General features: G+C 40.2%; 1 protein-coding gene across 2 annotated transcripts in view; it reads left to right on the forward strand.

The window, feature by feature from the left end:
- The window catches only part of ABCA4 (ATP binding cassette subfamily A member 4), a 78050-nt gene extending 59156 nt beyond the window's left edge, over positions 1-18894 (forward strand). The window contains exons 31-49 of one of the 2 annotated variants that reach the window (XM_086752924.1): positions 715-809; positions 1768-1800; positions 2944-3049; positions 3172-3246; positions 3710-3879; positions 4856-5033; positions 6420-6535; positions 8240-8387; positions 9816-9939; positions 11852-11981; positions 12859-12997; positions 13855-13917; positions 14029-14135; positions 14906-15047; positions 15622-15756; positions 16902-17005; positions 17093-17185; positions 17527-17776; positions 18717-18894. In XM_086752924.1, the coding sequence (XP_086609050.1) occupies positions 715-809; positions 1768-1800; positions 2944-3049; positions 3172-3246; positions 3710-3879; positions 4856-5033; positions 6420-6535; positions 8240-8387; positions 9816-9939; positions 11852-11981; positions 12859-12997; positions 13855-13917; positions 14029-14135; positions 14906-15047; positions 15622-15756; positions 16902-17005; positions 17093-17185; positions 17527-17776; positions 18717-18839 (2331 nt within the window). In that variant the 3' untranslated portion in view covers positions 18840-18894. The remainder of the gene's footprint in view (positions 1-714; positions 810-1767; positions 1801-2943; positions 3050-3171; positions 3247-3709; positions 3880-4855; positions 5034-6419; positions 6536-8239; positions 8388-9815; positions 9940-11851; positions 11982-12858; positions 12998-13854; positions 13918-14028; positions 14136-14905; positions 15048-15621; positions 15757-16901; positions 17006-17092; positions 17186-17526; positions 17777-18716) is intronic. The other variant, XM_086752925.1, reaches the window with a different exon arrangement.
- Positions 18895-19496: the final 602 nt, after the last annotated feature.

Raw genomic sequence — 19496 nt, forward strand, 5'->3', positions numbered from 1 at the left:
TAATCTGTCTTCTGTGTCATCCAATACTGCCTCTCCGTGGACAAATGTAGGAACCCCTGGAAACTTCATTAGACTTATTCCTACGTCGTTACTAGGTCGTTTCAGGTTGCAAGCTTTGCCCTCTGAAACTGCCCAGGAACCTTTTAAGTATATTCTACCTTGGGGTAAACTCAGCAGGTTTGAGACCATGCATTTCACAGCGACCCTGTATTTGCAAAAAAGACACAAAGGCTTAATGTGGCATCATTTTCGCTACGAGAAAAAAGAGTAATTTTCATTGAGATTGTCTAACATGCTAGTGAAGGTGAAGTTTTCATATTAGTTTTTACTTCGACTTGCTAAATCATAGAAAACTACCTTATCTTCACCAGGACCTCAATTTATTTGAAAAGCTTCCTTCGTTCACAGTGAAGAAAAAGCCTTAAGCAACCCTGGCCTTTGTTGCAAATAACTTGGGTCAATTTTCAGAATGAAGTGCAACTGGTTTGTGTCAGGCATCACAAACTTCTGTGATTTCATTATTTCTTCTGAAATCTTAGTAAAGTAAGGATGTTTGGGCTAGGAAATGAATGACCCACTCTCATTTCAGTAATACTATGAACCTGAGCAATTAATCTGAACCAAAGCTACTTTTACTGTTTTCCTGACAAATACTTAATAGCTTTAGAGACTGTGAAGTTTACTGTGATTGATTAGGTTTTTTTTTCTTTCCAGAGAGTGCAGCACAGCACAGAAATTCTTCAAGATCTGACCCACAGAAATATTTCAGATTTTCTGGTGAAAACATATCCCACTTTGATAAAAGGGAGGTAGGGATGAATCTCTTTGTTTTTCATGTGCAGTATTTTGTACCTGGCCATGAAATTCTCATTTAACAATACCATAGCACCCGATGTGCCACAGTATTGTGTAGACTTGACCATCATGTCCATATTCCTGATGTAAGAATAGGAGTTGCTCATTTTAGGGGAGTTAAATTGTTTTAATTATACCTATTTGTGTAATCAAGTACTCCTTTATAGACAGAGCTAAGTTTCAATGTTGATGCAATGCCTTGTTAATGGTAACTGTGTCAATGGTGACAAAACCAATGCCTCTGCACAGCATGGTGAACTGCCTTGCAGAGGTACTGGTTTGTGTCCCTGAAGAACTGTAGCCACACCACCATGACCATCTGCCTGAGTTAATTATCACTTGCTTCCCAGAAGTGCTTACAAGCCAAAGTACAGTGCCACATAGATACGTCCATGAGTGCCATGCATGGTAATTAGCTGTGAAGTGTCCGTGGCCTATTATTTCTGATTCAGGCCTTGCTACCTTTTCAATTCCCATCAGAGTTCTTGAAATTTCCCTTGTATTAGCTATTTGCTGGCTGCCTTTGACTGATTCCTCTTCGCACGCATCATAATTGCTTTAGATATATATTTTAAAATCAATTCATTATGGATTTAGGGTAAAGCCAGTAGGGTCACTTCAGAAATTTTGCTTACCTCTGTATGAGCTGGAGATGAATCATGTCAGAAAACAAAACAAAACAAAAAAATTCACTGCAGGAAATACTAAAAGTCCTGACAACTCCACAACTCAATCAGTAGCAATTAAAAAAGAAAGCGAATAAAACAAAAACAAAAACAAAAGGTGTCTAAAAAAAAGAGAAACTGGAGATCTACAAATCATAGGAATTCACCTTTTTTCCATTTAAGCTTCACATTATCGTTGACTTTGGTTCAGTGCATTAAGAGACAGGATTCTCTTTGTCTGTTTCAGCTTGAAGAGCAAATACTGGGTCAATGAGCAAAGGTAAGAAACCAATTCACAGCGTATGGTGGTAAATAAAGGAACAATGCATTTCTGTTTAAACATGGAGCCTCACAATGTTTCTCTGAATGGACAAAGGGCATTGTGGCAGATAGAATAAAGAGATGGCTTGTGGGAAATAGATTGGGGGTCAACAAGGGTTTTATAAAGACAAGGGGTTATATTTGTTTGGACTAACCCCACAGGGATGAAGGCGAGAGGCAGACAATTGGAACTGTCACAGTTTTATTATCTACAAGAGTCAAACTAATGGGATCTGAGTGATGGAAAATTACAATACTGCACTACGTTGCAATAGTGCTCTGATGCGGGTCTTTCAAAGTGCAGCACAAAAATATGAGCCCTCCAAAAAAAGGACCTGGGTAAGATGAAACCTAGACGCCAGCCTATCAAATACAGAAGTAACAACCACAACTCCTCATCCCCGCTCTGAACATGTGCGGTAGTAATAAAACAGATTCTGCTAGGGCTCCATGCTTAGGCAGAGGCATCAGCTAACCCCAGTGTGATGTCTACACTGCAGATACTAAGCTTAGGAAGATGACTGATTAGGCTGAAGAACATATTTATTTTTTCAGCAGCAGTAGAAATTAACTTCAAAGGTAGCAGCTGGAGGACTGGCTTCCTTCATGGAATATCTGCTTGTTCATGTGCAAACATTACTTTCTATGGGATTAGTCTCTGGTTCATCTCATGCCATAGTACTTATCGAGTATTGCCTGGCACCAGCATTGTGAGTACCTGCTCCTGACAGGGCAACTGAAATTTTAACTGAGGTCCATGCTATCCTGAGTCCTCTATGCTGTCTGAACAGTTGTATGTCAATTATCTTGATTTAAAGATTTTGTACTGTAGAAATAACTGTTTTCTCCAAATCTTCTATCTAAATAATCATTTTCTCAGGAACCTGATATGAACCCCTCAGAAACTGATAGATCTTCTGTTATTTATAAGCCCTATAAAGACCTAATACAACTTGTTAGAAAAAGAGTGAAGATTTTTATGCATTAATTATATGATGTATAAAAATCAATCTTACATTAAGTGGATTTTTAGTATTTCCATCAATGTACATAGTTTTGTGTCTGTGGTATAAGTGACTGATGATACTATTCTCTTTGTTAGATACGGAGGAATTTCTATAGGAGGAAGGCTCCCCATCCTTCACGTTTCTGGAGATCAAATTGTCAGTTTTTTAAGTGATCTTGGCCGAATGATGAATGTGACAGGAGTAAGTAAGATGTAATTTTTTTTTTTAATTCCTTTTCTAAAGAATTGTCACAGTGCTGAAAACCTGCAGCACTGGATTTCGCCCAGACAGCTGATCTTTAGCCTTTTCATTTTTTATTTTAGGGACAAACTTCACTGGCTGCTGCTAAAGAAATTTCTAATTTCCTTAAATACATGGAAACTGAAGATAATATCAAGGTATTTACTGGAAGTAATCTGTTAATACACAGGCTTTTTTTACATAGACTTCAAATTGTGAGAATGGAGTGGTATTCTCAGATAGAAGAAGAGCTGAAATACTATACTTGTTATTAGTAATACAGGATACAGTGTTAATGCAAAGTTATTTCTAATATGAGCTTTTTTTTTTTTAATCATGTTCTTAGTACTTCTTGCTGTCCTAAATACTGGACACATTCTGCTAAATTTTAAAATGTGCTTCTATAGAAATCTTTGACAGTGGTTGTCCAACCCTTTTAAAAGCATAGTATGTGAGCTCCTCCTACTGGACTGTGCCTAGGAGCTACGAATTCCTGGTGCTGGATTCTTCCCTGCTGACAGTGCCCACCAAAGCAGAAAAAAGGCAGCCAAGTTTTCCCCTGCAGCTCAGGGTTATTAGTGAAGGCTTCTTAAATGAATCTGTGCTTTCTGACTCTTTTAGGTGTGGTTTAACAATAAAGGCTGGCATGCTATGGTTAGTTTCCTTAATGTAGCAAATAATGCAATCCTTAGAGCTAACCTGCGGACTGGCCAAGCCCCTGAGGAATATGGGATCACTGCTGTAAACCATCCTCTGAACCTCACTAAGGAGCAGCTCTCTGAAGTCACTGTGTAAGTCTGGCTTTGCTCTGCTGCTGGCTTTTACCTCTCCCTCTCCTGGCAGCTTACCACCTCCAGCGTACTCACACTCTCTGGAGAAATAGTTCCATTGAAGGAACGTGGAAGCCTTTTCCTGAAGTTCTATTCTAATTAAGAATTAGATATACAACCTATTCTTTTCAGTCTCATTATATTCCTATAAGAGTTCATTCCCATCCCATGTAGCAGTTATGACCATTGGTTTTATGTGATTACATGTTTCTGTTGATTCCCAAGCACAAAGATTCTGAAGTCTTTGTTCATGGTCCAAAGCCAATAGATTTACTTTGAAATAACACAGAGATCATAATAAAAAAAGGAATCCAAAATTGTCTGTGACTGACTACAGGTAGGCAGTAGTCGACAGCCTCTATCTTGGTGACAAGGACAGCACACAGGTAGATTTTCAATGGCATGTAGTAGGATTGGTGTATTCCAGAATCTAAAAACCATAATATCTTGAAAAAGACGCCACTAAGAAGACATAGCTTCCCACTCATGTCTCGTATTAAGTTCAGAAGTCAGTGAAACTGAAAACTTCTGCCTCAGCACAGAAGCAAGATCTATGTTTCATCTCACCATCTGCAACTTGCCCCTTTGAGTGCCTCTTTTCCCGGCTCCCAGAGCACTTCAGCTATTGTTCCTTAATGTCTAGTTTGAGAGACACCAGACAGGAAAGGCTGTCGAACTGAGAGAGAGATGAGTTGAACTGTTCCAGAGAATGAAGGCAAGGAAAAAATCAGGGAGTGGTGCCACTAACATCCATATTTGTTAGCTACAATCCCCAGCACAACTTGGGAAAATACACTAGCACATTTACAAACTGGAAAAGTCTTCCACTTACAAAATAATCTTGCTTAATCTTAAAATTTTCTCCAGATTCCCCAAATGCTAATATAGTGTTATGTTGCATTCATTCCCTTGCTCACAGTCCCTTCTTGTGTTTTAGGTTGACCACTTCAGTGGATGCTGTTGTTGCCATCTGTGTCATTTTTGCCATGTCCTTTATACCAGCCAGTTTTGTTTTATACCTGATTCAAGAACGTGTAACAAAAGCCAAGCATCTACAGTTTGTCAGTGGTGTGAGCCCTGTGATCTACTGGCTAACTAACTTCATGTGGGACATAGTGAGTAACTTCTGATCTGATTTGACAGCCTGCAATTATTGCTGGGTTTACATGAACTGGGGACTAATTGGTGAATTGAGTGAAGGTGATTCTGAGCATTGCAAAGCATTCATTTCTTTAAGTGTTTCTCAGCGAGTATGCTAAGGATCTAACATGTAGAAGTTAAGTTAGGTGCACAACTCATTTTTCAACTAATGAAGCTGAGATTGTTGTAATCTTAGGGTTTCCAGTCCTTGCAACTGAATGTATAGTAAAGTACAACTTACTATAGTCCGAGGAAAGCCCAGTTGCCTGATGCTAGTCACTCCTGCCCTTTAGAACCATAGTGTGTTTCAAGATATTCAAGACATCTAAGTGGGAGATTCACAGGCTGCTGGAACAGTAGCTGGAGGCCAGACAAAATACTCTAGGGTGTCTAATATTAGACACAGATGTATTTGTTTAGGTCATTGAATCATTTTCACTGTGTTGTTCCAAAAGGATTTAGACCGCAGGCCCAGGCTTGCTTAGACAGGCCTCAGCTACCCTCCCATTACTTCTCAGGCCACTTTGTCACAAAGGAGCAACTTCTTTGCCTGGCTGAGGCTTTGCAAGGCTCTTGTTTTCTAGCCATGCCTTCTCAACAAAGAGAGCAGCCAAGGGCTTATTCAATAAGAAAAGTGTGAACATTGAATTGAAAAAAAATTAAGAAAAAAAAAAATTAAATCATTGAAAAGCCCAAACCCTTCAGGCTTGGGAAGCTGCTCTTTGAGGAGAAGGTAAAGCAAATGACGGAAGAGAAGCAGGTCTCTCAGTTCCTGCTGGTCACAGCAGCTTCCTTGACAAGAATTGTGCTTGGTCATGGCCCTTGACAGCATGATGCAAAGGCGTTAACTGGTGTTAGCAGTTCCGTGAAACACCACCTTCCATTGTGCATGGGGAGTTCTGTGCACACAGTGCTACTAATACTGAACAGAGAAATTGAGAAAAGCAGTGGCCAAGCATACTCACTTTAGCCTTCTCCCAGGAATGTGGCTCAGGTAATTAGCTTCTTCCCTCCTACACAGCCTTTGCATCACCAGAAACTGCACTTCCCTTGCATACCCACAGCCTCTTTCTGTGGGCAGCCTGCCAGCAGGACCATGAAATAATTGGTTCCCAAACCATAATCTAAGAAACAACAATATATATTGTATTTTTGATGAACAGTCTGATAAAATATGTCTCAGAAAAATTTCAAGTGCTGCCAGGGACCCATTGATCAAAAAGCTTGAGTGTGATTAGTCTAGCTCATAAATTCCTTTCTTCCTCAATACAAAATCCTTTTTGGAATAATGTGTAGGATCTGGATATGTTTGTAGACCTTCTCAGGTCTTAGACACTGATCTTCACCCTGTGATGTGGCAGGTGAATTACGCACTGAGTGCTGGAATGGTTGTGGTTATATTCGCTGGATTCAACAAGAAAGCATACACTTCTCCAACTAATCTCCCTGTGCTTGTTGCTTTGCTGCTTCTGTATGGGTGAGTGTTCAAGGTTTTTCCTGCATGTGGGGCCCTGTATTTCACATGGAAATAATTTCATGTTATTGAGCTTGGTACTTAGTGAAATCTGGCTTTAAAGAATACACGTGAGTGGGTACAATACAGCTTAGAACTGGATTCTGTCTCTGCTCCAGGGTATTTACACACGCTGTCTGGCCTCGTGCTGTGAAGGATATTTTTTTTTCTCACTGCCTTACATTTTTAAGCATTAAATGTGATCCTTATAGGAAAATATATTTGTTTGGTTTGCTGCTTTCTGATATGTACATTGTGTAGGAATTTGATTGTTGTTCATTTGCCTCACTGACAGCCAGTACTAAAATATCTTTCAGCATTTAACCGAAGGGCGAAGAGTACTGAGTCTTCAACTTTTTTTTTAACTTCAAATGAACATTTGTGTGGGCAAAATAGCATTTTATAAGGCTGACTGAAGTTCACTTTCTCTCATTGAATTAGTGATCCTATATTTTTGTCTATAAAATAATATTCCTGATAGCCCTGCAGCTGGTGTAGTCTAGGCAAAATTATCAATTAAGTTCTATTTCTAGAGTTAAAGAAAGAAAATAAGCTTTTCACATCCTCCTATGTATATCACAAATAAGCTTAAGCGGGAACACCTATTTTCTGGGCAGTCTACCTTTAATTTTCTAAAGTGTTCATGTTCTTTGAATGAAAATCCTGAGAAAATGCAAAGTATTACATCATTTAATCTTTGTAAAACACCTAATGTTAAAAAATGCTATCAGAATGTTCATTTGTTTTATTTTTTCATTATATCTTTTAAAAGTGCAACAGTGGTATCTTTAATAAGTTGTCTGTGGCTCTGTATGCTCTTCTTTAATTACAGTAATTCATGTATGGATGGACATTTAAAATGTCTTTGCATATTTTAAAGCATCTACCAAGATGAAATTTTCAGAAAAAAATATTATCACATGGCAGTTACTTGAATAATATTTTCACAATTTGCTACTCAAAATGAAAAACAGAAAGGAAGGTAAATTCATAGAATCATATATTAGCCCTTGTGTCCAGCTGCAGTCACAATAGGAAACTTAGGATGGTTCTTTCTGATCATCATGTGTGTATTGTCCTTTAAGTAATTCAGATTGTTGTTAGTGAATTTTTCCTAGTCAGACTGATTGTTGCTAAGCATTGTAAGTTTATTCCAGGGGAATACTCCCCTTGTGCTGCTGAATGTGCATTTGCAATATCCCAGAAATCATGGCACAGGAAGCTCCAAATCAGGAGTAAAAAAACAGTGGTAGAAGAGTTAAAAAATAATATCAAAATGTATAGAGTTTCTGATTTCTTTGGACAGTTCCAAAGGCTGAAGAGTACATTGTATTTGCTTTATGACATTTCTTTGCTTCTCCCTCCTGCTGTACAATCCAGGGTGATGAACAAGGATTCCTGGGGTGATAATAACCTTGCTGGCATTGTTTTCTTAATTTTAGCAGTTTCTATTGCCCTGCATTTTAACAGCAAAAAAAAAAAGACTAAACAGAAAAAACTTTTTATCTAGTAACCAGGGAAATAATATTGTAGCGGCATCTCTGGTTGGTTATGCCATTTCATTACACTTGGGATAAGAAGAAAGCTGCAATTTGTGTTTTCATTAGGCCGACTGACATTAGAATACTGAGAAGCTGTTATCATAGTTTTTCTGTCTTTTGTGTGCAGATGGGCAGTAATTCCCATGATGTACCCTGCTGCTTCTTTCTTCAGTGTCCCTAGCACTGCTTATGTTGCATTGTCCTGTATTAATCTCTTTGTGGGGATCAACAGCAGTGCCATTACATTCATCCTGGAGTTATTTGAAAATAACCCGGTAAGTAATGTTTTTGTTGACACCTGGTTTTAAAGAGCTGTGCAAAGGGTGTCCAAGCGTAACCATCTCTAACAGTAACTGTCTTTCTCTACCTTGCCATTTTTTTTCTGTCAGTAAATAAATGAGTGGGGAACTTGCTGACTAACTGCAGGGACAGGTGGGCAGGATAACCCAGAGAAGCAGCTCAAGGCAACTTATATCTTGGGCTACACACATGAGGAATGATATTGAGTGTTTTTCATCCCTATGGGCAAATTTCTGTATGCTTTTACAGTTGCAGAGGAGGGGACATGGCACTTTGTGCTTGCTTCTGCAGCTTGGCTTGTATAGGAAGAGGCAGATGCTAGAAAATCATGGAGTCGCCACTGACTAAGGAAAGACACTTATTCCTGCTAGTCATTGTGTTAGAGGAGAAATTCTGCTTATAGTAGCATTTTGAGAATTGGCCAAAGATGGTTTAACACCATCAGGAAGGTGACAGAAAGTACGAGAGAATACAGTGAGTGCCAAAATCAGTTCTTAGAAAGGCAAAGAGATCCGTTTGTAAAACACTGTTGACTTTTACGTACTACCACCACCTGTACAGTTGCTGATACTCTGGCCACTGAGGTTGATACCTTTCTACATCTGACAGCAATCCAATTAGCTGTCATTACTGATAATGCATTTTCAAACACCGTGTGCTGATCAACCATTATTGTTTGCCAGGGAGGAGAAACAGTTCATGGTTTCAAGGGCCAGTTTTACAATACTTTCTGTCCCTGGTGTTCCTGCATTCTTAGCCATGTTTCTTCACAGCACAGCGTTCAATATAGTGCCATTCAGTCTGTGTGATAGCAGCCCAGTATTGTTATCTTTGAGAATATGTCTCCATTGCAGACAGAGGGAAAATTGTCTCCAGAGGGAAAATTGCCCTTCTCTGGATTCAGTGTTGGTACAGCTAGTCTGCTACTGGCACTTACACTGTTTTGGGTATCTCCACATTGTGTGGTTATGCTCAGACACTGGTACTTCTTAATATTGTGGCAGTCCTGATTATGGCAATGTTCCAGCTATAAATAAAGATGTTATGACAGAAAAATACCACTCTTCTTGCTCACAGTTGCTGTCTATAATAGCCGACACCCAAATTACATGTTACCGCTACTGCATAGAAAAATACTTCATTTCAAAGATTAATTTCTCTCACCATTGACAGTTTTTCACAAGCGCCTTGTCTGGTGCAGTGTATGCCAGCATTCTGCTGTGCTGCATTTTAAGTTGCAGATGCTTTGGGTGTTAACTTGAATAAATACTCTGTTTCTCAGTTGTAAGAACACAGAACATCCTGTTTCTCTGACATGACAACGAACTTTTAACTCGTGTTGCTATGTTTTCTTGAAGAAGTCTAGTTTCAACTGCTTGTTATGTTGTTTCTGTTTCTTATAGTCCTTGCTGAAGTTTAATAAAGCATTGAAAAATGTGCTGATTATCTTCCCACATTTTTGCCTGGGCCGTGGACTCATTGACTTGGCCATGAACCAAGCTGTGACTGAAGTATATGCCAGGTTTGGTAAGTGTTGTGGTTTTCTTTAGTGAGGGGGGGCCTAAGGTGGCAGCTTCTGTAGGAAACTGCTAGAAGTCGCTCCCCTTTGTTCAGTGGACTCGGCCGGGCCTAGGGCAGACCAGCTGCTGGCCAAGGCCGAGCCAATTGGTAGCAGAATGTTCCCTGATAATGCCTCTGCGTTAACGTATTTAAGAAGGGGAAAACAGGAAAAAAAAGAGAGAAGATGTGAAGCAGCTGAGCAGGGGCAGAGAGGGGGAGGCGCGAGCCTCGTGGGCCTTGCAGGCCTCACCCTCTGGCCTCTCACCAGGCAGCTGACTGGGCCCAACTCAGCCCGGCCTGGCTGCAAGAAGTGGAGAGGAGATGAGAAGTGAATGAGATGTAAAAAAGACCCTGAGAGGTGTCTGCCAGCCTGTTGTGAAGAATTTCGGGTGAGAGGAATGGCTGCAGACATCAAGATCAGTGAAGAAGGAGGGGGAGGAGTAATGCAGCTTCTGGCCAAGATTCCCCTGCAGCCCGTGGTGACAACAATGGTGGGGCAGGTTGTCCCCCTGCAGCCCATGGAGGTCCACGGAGGAGCAGGGATCCACCTGCAGCCCATGGAGGACCCCACGCTGTGGTAGGTGAATGCCTGAAGGAGGCTGTGGCCCGTGGAGGGGCCCGCTGGGGCAGCTGTTCTGGAGGGACTGTACCCCATGGAAGAGATGACCCACACCAGAGCAGTTTCACAAAGGACTGTGTGGCGTGTGGGTGGGACCCCATGCTGGAGCAGGGGAGGAATGTGAGGAGTTCTTTCCCTGACGATGAAGCAGCAGCATGAAACAATGTGTGATGAACTGACTGCAACCCCCATTCCCTCTTCCCCCCTGTGCTGCTCGGGGCTGGGGGGAAGGTGGTAGAGATAATGTTAAGCCCGGGAAGAGGGGAGGGGTGGGGGGAGGTTATCTTTTTCCCCGTCTTATTCTCCTGCTGGTTTTAGAAATAAATGAGTAGTTTTCCCCAAGTCGAGTCTGTTTTGCCCGTGATGGTGGCTTTAAGGATTTCTCCCCCTCCTTATCTCAAACCTTGAGCTGTTTTTCTTATATCATCTCCCCCTATTCTCTCGGAGGGTGGGGAGAGTGAGGGAGAGACTGCGTAGTCTGGTCCCGATCGGGGCTGAACTATGACAGTAAATAAGAGCCAGTAAGCAGCAAGTTATATGAGTATCACATGTCCTGGCCTTGGATGAGATGGTTGAAAGTATTATCTTAGAAAATTAGTGGCTGTTTCTGAAATTCTTCCCTTTCACATCATCAGGTGGATGAGGAGTATGAAAGTTCCACCTCTATGAAGGAATCACAGCTTCTCATACAACTGCCAGAACTCTATGGCCCAACCAGTAGTCTGTATCGGAAATGAACCCATTTGTTCAGTTCCAGACTCTGGTGTCTATTCATCACTTGTGCAGAAGTCCTTAGGTCATTACAGGATGATATATTATTTCATTGCATTTGAATACTTCCGCCACCTCATGTTAATGCTTAAAATGGCTGCTGTTCTTCAAATGCATCCTCTTGGGACACGATTGTCTTTGATACCAGACAACTTCTTACTTAAAAAATAGTCATATAGCAGAACTCATCTGTTTTTATTCAAAAAATGTGTGTCTTTCACATAGTCCATGCAAATTTCATGTTGTTATATCCAAATTAGTGCATATTCAGAGAGCTTATTCATTTTTGCTCCTAGGTAGCAGCTGAGCTTGGAGTGTATTTTCTTAAGAATCTTTATGAGATACTGGAAAATGAAGACATTGTCTGATCACAATCAAATGAAGTACAGATTTTCATCCTAAACTATTATGATTACGCCTTTTGTTCTGAGGAACAGTGCTTTGTTTCAGCAGTATTTCACCTTGCTTTCTGGTGCTCTTTTTCCAAAGGTGAGGAGCATGTTTCCAATCCTTTTCAGTGGGACTTTGTTGGAAAGAACCTGGTTGCCATGGCTGTTCAAGGAGTTGTATTCTTCATTCTGAATCTTCTAATGCAGCACCATTTGTTCTCCATAAGATGGTATGTCTGAAATCTTGTATTATGTTCCTTTATTAACACAGTGAGTGTCTTTGTAATTCTTTATGTCTCTCTTTTTTATTTTTTCTTTCTTTTTCTCTGAATTTTCTTTTTTTTTTCTGTTTACTTACCTGATTTCATCTTATTTTTTTTATATTCTGGTTTAATAAAGCATTTACAAATGTACATTATCTTAAGAGTATTTAAGAATATATTATTAAAGAAATTAGTTTTCTTTAATTAAGACTTCAATGTAATTTTTTTTAGATTAAGATGCTGTAATAGTGAGATTATAAAATGACTTGGAAAGTTTGTAGTGTCATAAGTACTGGCATGAAGTACTAGCCTGACATCCCAAGACAGGAATTCTCGTCCATTGCACAGGGCAGTTGCAGCCTGGACACTATGCAAGCTTCCCCTCTCTACTTTACAAATGTGCCTCTATCTCAATGGAAGCAGCTACCTTCCAGGTGTGAGTGGGTCAGCCGCTCCTGTTCGAGATGGCCGACAAGAGTACTAATTGGTACCATTATAAAAATGTTGTCTTACAGGGAGATCTACTCAGAAGGTTTGTGTAAGGACTATCAGTACCTACTGAAGAGCAGCCAAATTGTGAAAGCTGTGGCCGAGGGGCAGGTTACGTCATATCAGCAACTGCAAGGCATATTCTTTTGAGCAAGCCATTTCCTCCCTTTTAGTATCTACAGATTAACTTTCAAAGGTCAGGGATTCTTCCAACAGCAGGACTGCTCCAGCCAATGTCACATTGTGAAGTTTCAATCCCACTGCTTTCCACCAGTCACATTTTTGGCAATTGATTAGCCACTGTGTCACAGTTATTCTAACTGCACCCAGGGCAACTCATTGTTTCTGCAATCAGTCTCTTGGGTTTTTCCAGGTTTGCTGAGATTACCATGTCACCTATTATTGATGAAGATGAGGATGTTGCAGAAGAAAGAAAAAGAATTATGAAAGGAGGGAACAAAAGAGATATCTTAGAATTACAAGAACTGACCAAGGTAATATTTTAAGAAGAATGAAGCAAATGAGTCTAGTGTAAATTTATGCTTTCAGAGTATGTTTCAGCTGTGGATTCTGATGGTATTGTTTTAAAAATCGACATTGTGCCTTGGAAAATAACAAACATTATAGAAGTCAAGACTTGGCATATTATTTGTCTATTTCCTTTAAATAGAAATGAAACCACAGGGAAGTCCAGTAAGGACAGTGCAACCCTGTCTGCTTAAGATTCTTTTTACCTCACATCTTCTGACATGACTGTTATCTAGTGAGTGTCCACTTCTACTAGTAGTCTTTTCTTCTACAATGCTGGTTTTTCCATAGGTGAGTTTCAATCTCAAGTTAACCATTTGGTTGCTTTCACATTGAGGGCTATAGTTATTACTGATTTATCTTCTTTCCCGACATTGAAGGCATATGAGTTATGCTATCAGAATGCATGCAAGCTTGAGCTACAGAAATAAGAAGATAACACACATTGCTGGGATCTTATGAATAGAGAACTGGAGTATCATTCTTCAGACTATCTTGCTGTATTGTCGCACTTTGATTTGGTATGTCAGAGATACTTTGTCCCAGCAAAGCATCAGGTCTGTTTCCTAGTGCTGAAAATACGAAGTAAAAGGTTGCATCCAGAAAATTTGGTATTTTTAGGGGTCATTACAAATTCATTTAAAATAAATAAATGTCTGACTTTGTAGAATGCTTACTCTTTCTTTTAATTTTTCTATTTACTTCTGTCTTTGTTCTAAAGTTGCCTCATCCCAATAGAATTAAACTAAAAAATTCAGAATATTTCCTTTGCTGTAGATGTCTTGAAATAGGATTTTTCTTTTTTTTTTTCCTGTCAATTTAGATTTATGCAGGTAGGCACAAGCCTGCAGTGGACAGACTCTGTGTTGGCATCCGTCCTGGAGAGGTAGGTTGTTCAATAACACTAGATTACATTCCATGAGTCAGTTCAGATTTCATGCCCCTGATGATTTTTAAGTTGGACATACTAAAGAATGTGATACATTTTGTAATTTAGTGCTTTGGTCTTTTGGGAGTGAATGGCGCTGGCAAAACAACAACATTCAAAATGCTGACTGGAGATACTGATGTGACATCTGGAGATGCTGTAGTGGCTGGCAATAGGTAAGTACCTTAAAAAAACCCTGTGACAGGCCGTTTACCAGGGTGGAACTGAGATCATAGTAATGACCCAGCAGCTCTTTTCTAGTTTTATGGCACTGAGAGAGACCACAGGTAACACGCACTGGCACTTTTTAACACACTGTTCTAAAATCTGTGTGTAAATTATAGTAATGCTAACAGTGGGACAAGGCAGTCGGATCTAATCACAAGAGCTCACAAACGTAAGATAACCAGTCCAACAAGGTATTTTGATCTGAGCGTTGGGACTTTTCTCTGGCTGTTTCTAGCATCTTTGTTTACACCGTGCTGGCCTAATGTCATAAGTTATACAGCATTTTCTGATATTCACTTATGTTAGCTTAGTTCTAGGTTATGTGTCTTGGTTTGTTAGGTGTAGTTGGGATTTGATTCTTTGTCCATTGGTGTGATTTGAACAACAGATATTTTGTTGCTAGGACATGGTCCTGGGCAACCTGCTCTAGGTGACCCTGCTTGAGCAGTGTGGGTGGACAAGATGACCTCCAGAAGCCCCTTCCAACCTCAACCACTCTGTGATTCTGTACTTCTCCTACTACTACCAATGCTGACTTAGATGACAATATATTCCTTGCTGTTCTGTACAGATATTTTAGTAGGATGTTGTATCAGAAAGAATTCATTCTTCCCTTAGAAGAGGTGTTGCCCCAGAAAAGAAAGATTTTATTCAAACTGTCCATCTCTGTCTTAAAGCTAGTATTCTAGAACTAATATTGTTTTCTTTGTTTCTCCAGTATATTGACCCACATTTCTAATGTCCATCAAAACATGGGATACTGCCCTCAGTTTGATGCCATTGATGACCTACTCACAGGACGAGAACATCTCTACTTATATGCACGCCTGCGGGGAGTTCCAGCAGAAGAAATCAAGAGGGTAAAGCATTCTTGCTTTTGACTTATAAATAGCTACAGTGAATATTTGTATGATTAACTGGCTTCATAACATGCCAATGGCCAGAATTTCCAAAGTGGGCTTGCCATTCTGTGTGCTGAAGTCCTGGGAGTGGTTCCTGTGATTTGGACAGTTGAGTACAAGACTGCACTATCAAACAGAGGTTCTCAGACATGAATGGTACTTGCAAAACTATGTCACCAACTGCAGAAGACTAAAGATGCAATTGCTATGACTCAGAACTGCACTGGTTGCTGTTTTGTTCTTGTCTTTAAAGTCGTTTATGTGTAAGAAAGAAAACATGAAGAAGATTCCAGAAGAAAATTATTTAAATTCTTGCACAGATAAGAAGTCTATAGCTGAGGCTGGTTTATGGCTTTCCCTCAAGTAGTTAAATTCCCCTCATCATCGTTAATTTTTTTTTTACTCCTCTGCTCCAGTTCTAAAATGAATGTGCTAAAACCCAGGGGATTGCCATGTCTCTGCCAGAAGAGGGGTGTATAAGCAATCCCATCTGTTATGCATTAGCTGCTGTGTGAAAAAGTCTTTCTCGCAGGTTGCTGAATGGGGCATCCAGAAGCTGGGACTTCCTATGTATGCAGACCAGCTGGCTGGTACCTACAGTGGTGGCAACAAGCGCAAACTCTCCACTGCCATTGCACTGATAGGCTGCCCACCACTCGTCTTGCTAGTAAGTGTCATGGTAACATAGCTCTGTGATAGTTCAGTATGACATCTCATAAAACTATATGCTAAAGAGGTACAAGGATATTTATGATGGTCCTTTCTGCCCTCAACATACATCTACTGCAATGGAATTTTGAGTTCTTTAATTTCAGGGACAGACTGGGATGCATAACTATGTTTTCAATGGACACTAAGTGATTATGAGAGAAAGATCTTCACCAATGAATTCTCTGAGATAAAATCTATAATCTACACAAATCTGAATTTAAATCCATGTTTGGTTTCCATCTGCCTTTTCCTGTCAGAGTATAACCATTCATGTAAAAGATGGTATTACAACATGTACCTTGCTGCTTTATCCAGCAGAACAGAGGAAGATAGCTACCCTTTTGCAGCCTTTAATATCTTTGGAACAAATTATACCAATTTAGACTAAACTATACAAATGCTGAAATGTAGTTCTCATCAAATAACATACATTATCAGATAACTGCATATCTCAAGGGAAATTCTAAATGCAATTACTACAAAAATTATTTATTTAGATCATACTGTACCACTTTAATTTGTAGGCTAAAAATAAACATTTTAATAGCATTTTAATAGTGTGTTTCCTTGTGCTATTTAATATGCCTTTACATGTATTCTGCCTATACGTAGTAAACAGCCAGATAAAATCTTTTCTCATAATTTCTTAAGACAAAATGTTGAATTCTTTTTTTTTCTTCTCAAAAATTTTTACAAAGTTTTTGTTATTAACTGAGTTAACAGATTTATGCAGGACCAAGATCCTTAGCTGGTGTAAATCAGGGTGACTTCACTCGCTTCTTGGGTTAAGAAATCATAGAATCATAGAATAGTTAGGGTTGGAAGGGACCCTTAAAGGTCATGGCATCCCTTCTCTGCAGCGTGCTGACCACACCACACAGCTTGGTGTCACTGGGAAATTTGCTGAGGGTGCACTCTATCCCACTGTCAATTCATATGCTATTCACTCATATGCTTCTCAAGATGCATGTGCTTTGTCAAGGCACAGATTTCAGCAGGGAAGCAGCTATATGCTAAGGCCCAAACACACAGTGACTTGATTCTAAATAGATTTTCTTATCTGCTCTTCTGACTCTGATTGTCTTACCGTTTCCCTTACAGGATGAACCCACTACTGGAATGGACCCTCAGTCCCGGCGCCTCCTGTGGGACTCTATTGTCAGTGTGCTCAGAGATGGGCGAGCAGTGGTTCTAACCTCACACAGGTAAAAAGAGTTAGAATTCAGAATCCCAGAGTAGCCGAAGTTCATCTCCTGGCTTTTGTCTTAAATATCTGTGTTCTGTTTTGAAAGTATGGAAGAATGTGAAGCCCTCTGTACTCGTTTGGCCATCATGGTAAAAGGTACCTTCAAATGCCTGGGCACAATTCAGCAGCTAAAATACAAGTAAGTAGAATATTTTAATTGTGTTTTTTAATAGGAAAACTTTTAGTGTATGTGACATGTACCATTCTTAATACAGCAATCCAATCTGAAGATTTGTTGTTTAAACAGACCCACTCTGGGTGCAGCTCTGTGCTATCCCAGACAATTTGAGCAGACCTCATTTCAACTCTGTTATGCTACACCACTTCTGCAGGGCAAACACAGAGCTTCCTACAAAGCCAGATATTATGCATTATTTTTCAGATACTATTAATGTTTTCATAGCTGCTGAAAATGAATTTCCTTCCTGAATACTGAAACCATCTCTTCATCCAATTCCCAATTCCACATGTGGTTCCCAGGTTTGGAGATGGCTACATTGTCACTCTGAAAATCAAAGCTCCAAAGCCTGGCCTGCTTCCGGATCCTACTCCTGCCGAGCAATTCATATGCATGAACTTCCCAGGGAGTTTACAGAGAGAGAAACACTACAACATGCTGCAGTACCAGATTTGCTCCTCCTCGCTGGCTAAGATTTTTCGGTTAATAATCTCCAATAAGGAAAAGTTGCATATTGAAGAATATTCTGTCTCTCAAACAACTTTAGATCAGGTGAGTAAAAATCCATGAGAAAGCTTGTCTGCCAAGAATTAGGCAATGCAATGGGAACATATCCAAACAACTGAAGGACCAAATTGTTCAGAGTAGAGAATGATCTTGCACCTCTCTCTCGGGCACAATTCCCAGACCTCTCATCAAGGAGGGTGGATCAGACATGAAATAGTCTGTAACTAATTCCCTGTGTAAATAGGTGTCATTTGAAAGCTGATAAGACAGTATTTCCCAGATGCCAGAATTCACACAACCCATTCCTTCAGGAGCAGTAGTCTGAGCAAGTTCAGCTATTCAGAGTGAGGCTTTCTGAGCTAGGAATAACATTTTATTTTAAATAAGAGATTTGAACTGTTGTCTCAGAGATATTCCAATATCTAGTTAAATGTTTATATGTCTCTGTCATGAACTTTATACAGGAGCAATTAGACACACAAAACCTGGGAAGTCCACTGGGACTGCTGGCAACACCCACTTGCTAAAGCATATTAGTCCCATCTGCTTGCTTTCCTAAGTAGCTGAGGGTCCACATATGCAAAGCTGTCTTTGATGGGAATGCTGGAGAGACATTCCTGACTGCCTTACAGCTTCCTACTAAAATATTCTGTCTCTTCTTTCCCATCACAACCAAACTCACTCACATACTGCAAGCCATGCAAACCTTCCTGAACCCATCTCAAATCTTCCTGAAACCCATGAAAAACAGGATTTTAGTTGCAAGTAAGTGCATCCAGCAAAGGAAGTTGCAAGGAAGTTTATCAAAATAGAGAAGGAATTAATGATCCCTGCTGATACGCATGTCTCAATTCAGTTCATCGCTATGAATTCCTCTTCCTGTCTCTTCCTTGCAGAGAGGCCCAGAAGACACGAATGTACAGAGACACTCCACTAATTCATCTCAGTTCATGAGATGGTGACATTTTCTGCTTTCCTCACACAGGTTTTTGTGAACTTTGCTAAACAGCAGATGGAGGATGAGGAAATTCCTTTGCATCCCCGTGCAGCTGGAGCAAGCCGAGAAGCAAAGGTGTCCCCTGCTTTGCATCAGCAGGCAGTTGCATAGACTATTCCGAGCCACTAGTGTCTAGAGTGTGCACAGTGCAAAGATGTGCCATACCAAAGCAGTACAAGGGTAAAACAGAGGTTCCCACACTCGTATTGTACTGTTTTTTCATTTGGGTTTTTGTGGTTGTTGTTTTTTTTTTGTTTGTTTTTTTTTTTTACCTTTCTGAGCACTGTGCTCACAACAGCAACAGCCCTACCAACAGCCAACAACTACTGCTCCACGAGGAGCACTACATGCTGAAAGTGTCAAAGGAAAGGCAGGTCCTTGGTGTAGAACAAAATCTTCCTCTAACATAAAGTTCATTACGAGATACGAGAACAGAAGTTTCATTTCTCACAGTTTCTCTATCTGGTCCTTTCAGGCTGGTAGGTTTTTCTTGCTTAACTCATAAGTCAACTGCTACCAGTCAGCAGACAGGTCCCAGGGCAGAGAGCGTTGCCCAGCTTAGAAGTGGATTACTGTCATCCTGAGTGCACAGGGCTACCAAGGTCAGCACATGAGTGCTGGCTGATGGGGCTAGTGCTGGGATACCGCTTCACTGTCTCACCAGGCTGCCAGTGAAAACAGATGGTTGTCTCAGCAAGAATGGGAAGAATTAATTCAGATCTCAGACTCAGGCAAGAAATGTGCTTTTAAAAAAAAAATCTTAATGAA

This window comes from Chlamydotis macqueenii, chromosome 8 (assembly GCF_036417535.1).
Source record: "Chlamydotis macqueenii isolate bChlMac1 chromosome 8, bChlMac1.mat, whole genome shotgun sequence".
In the NCBI taxonomy this organism is placed as follows: domain Eukaryota; kingdom Metazoa; phylum Chordata; class Aves; order Otidiformes; family Otididae; genus Chlamydotis; species Chlamydotis macqueenii.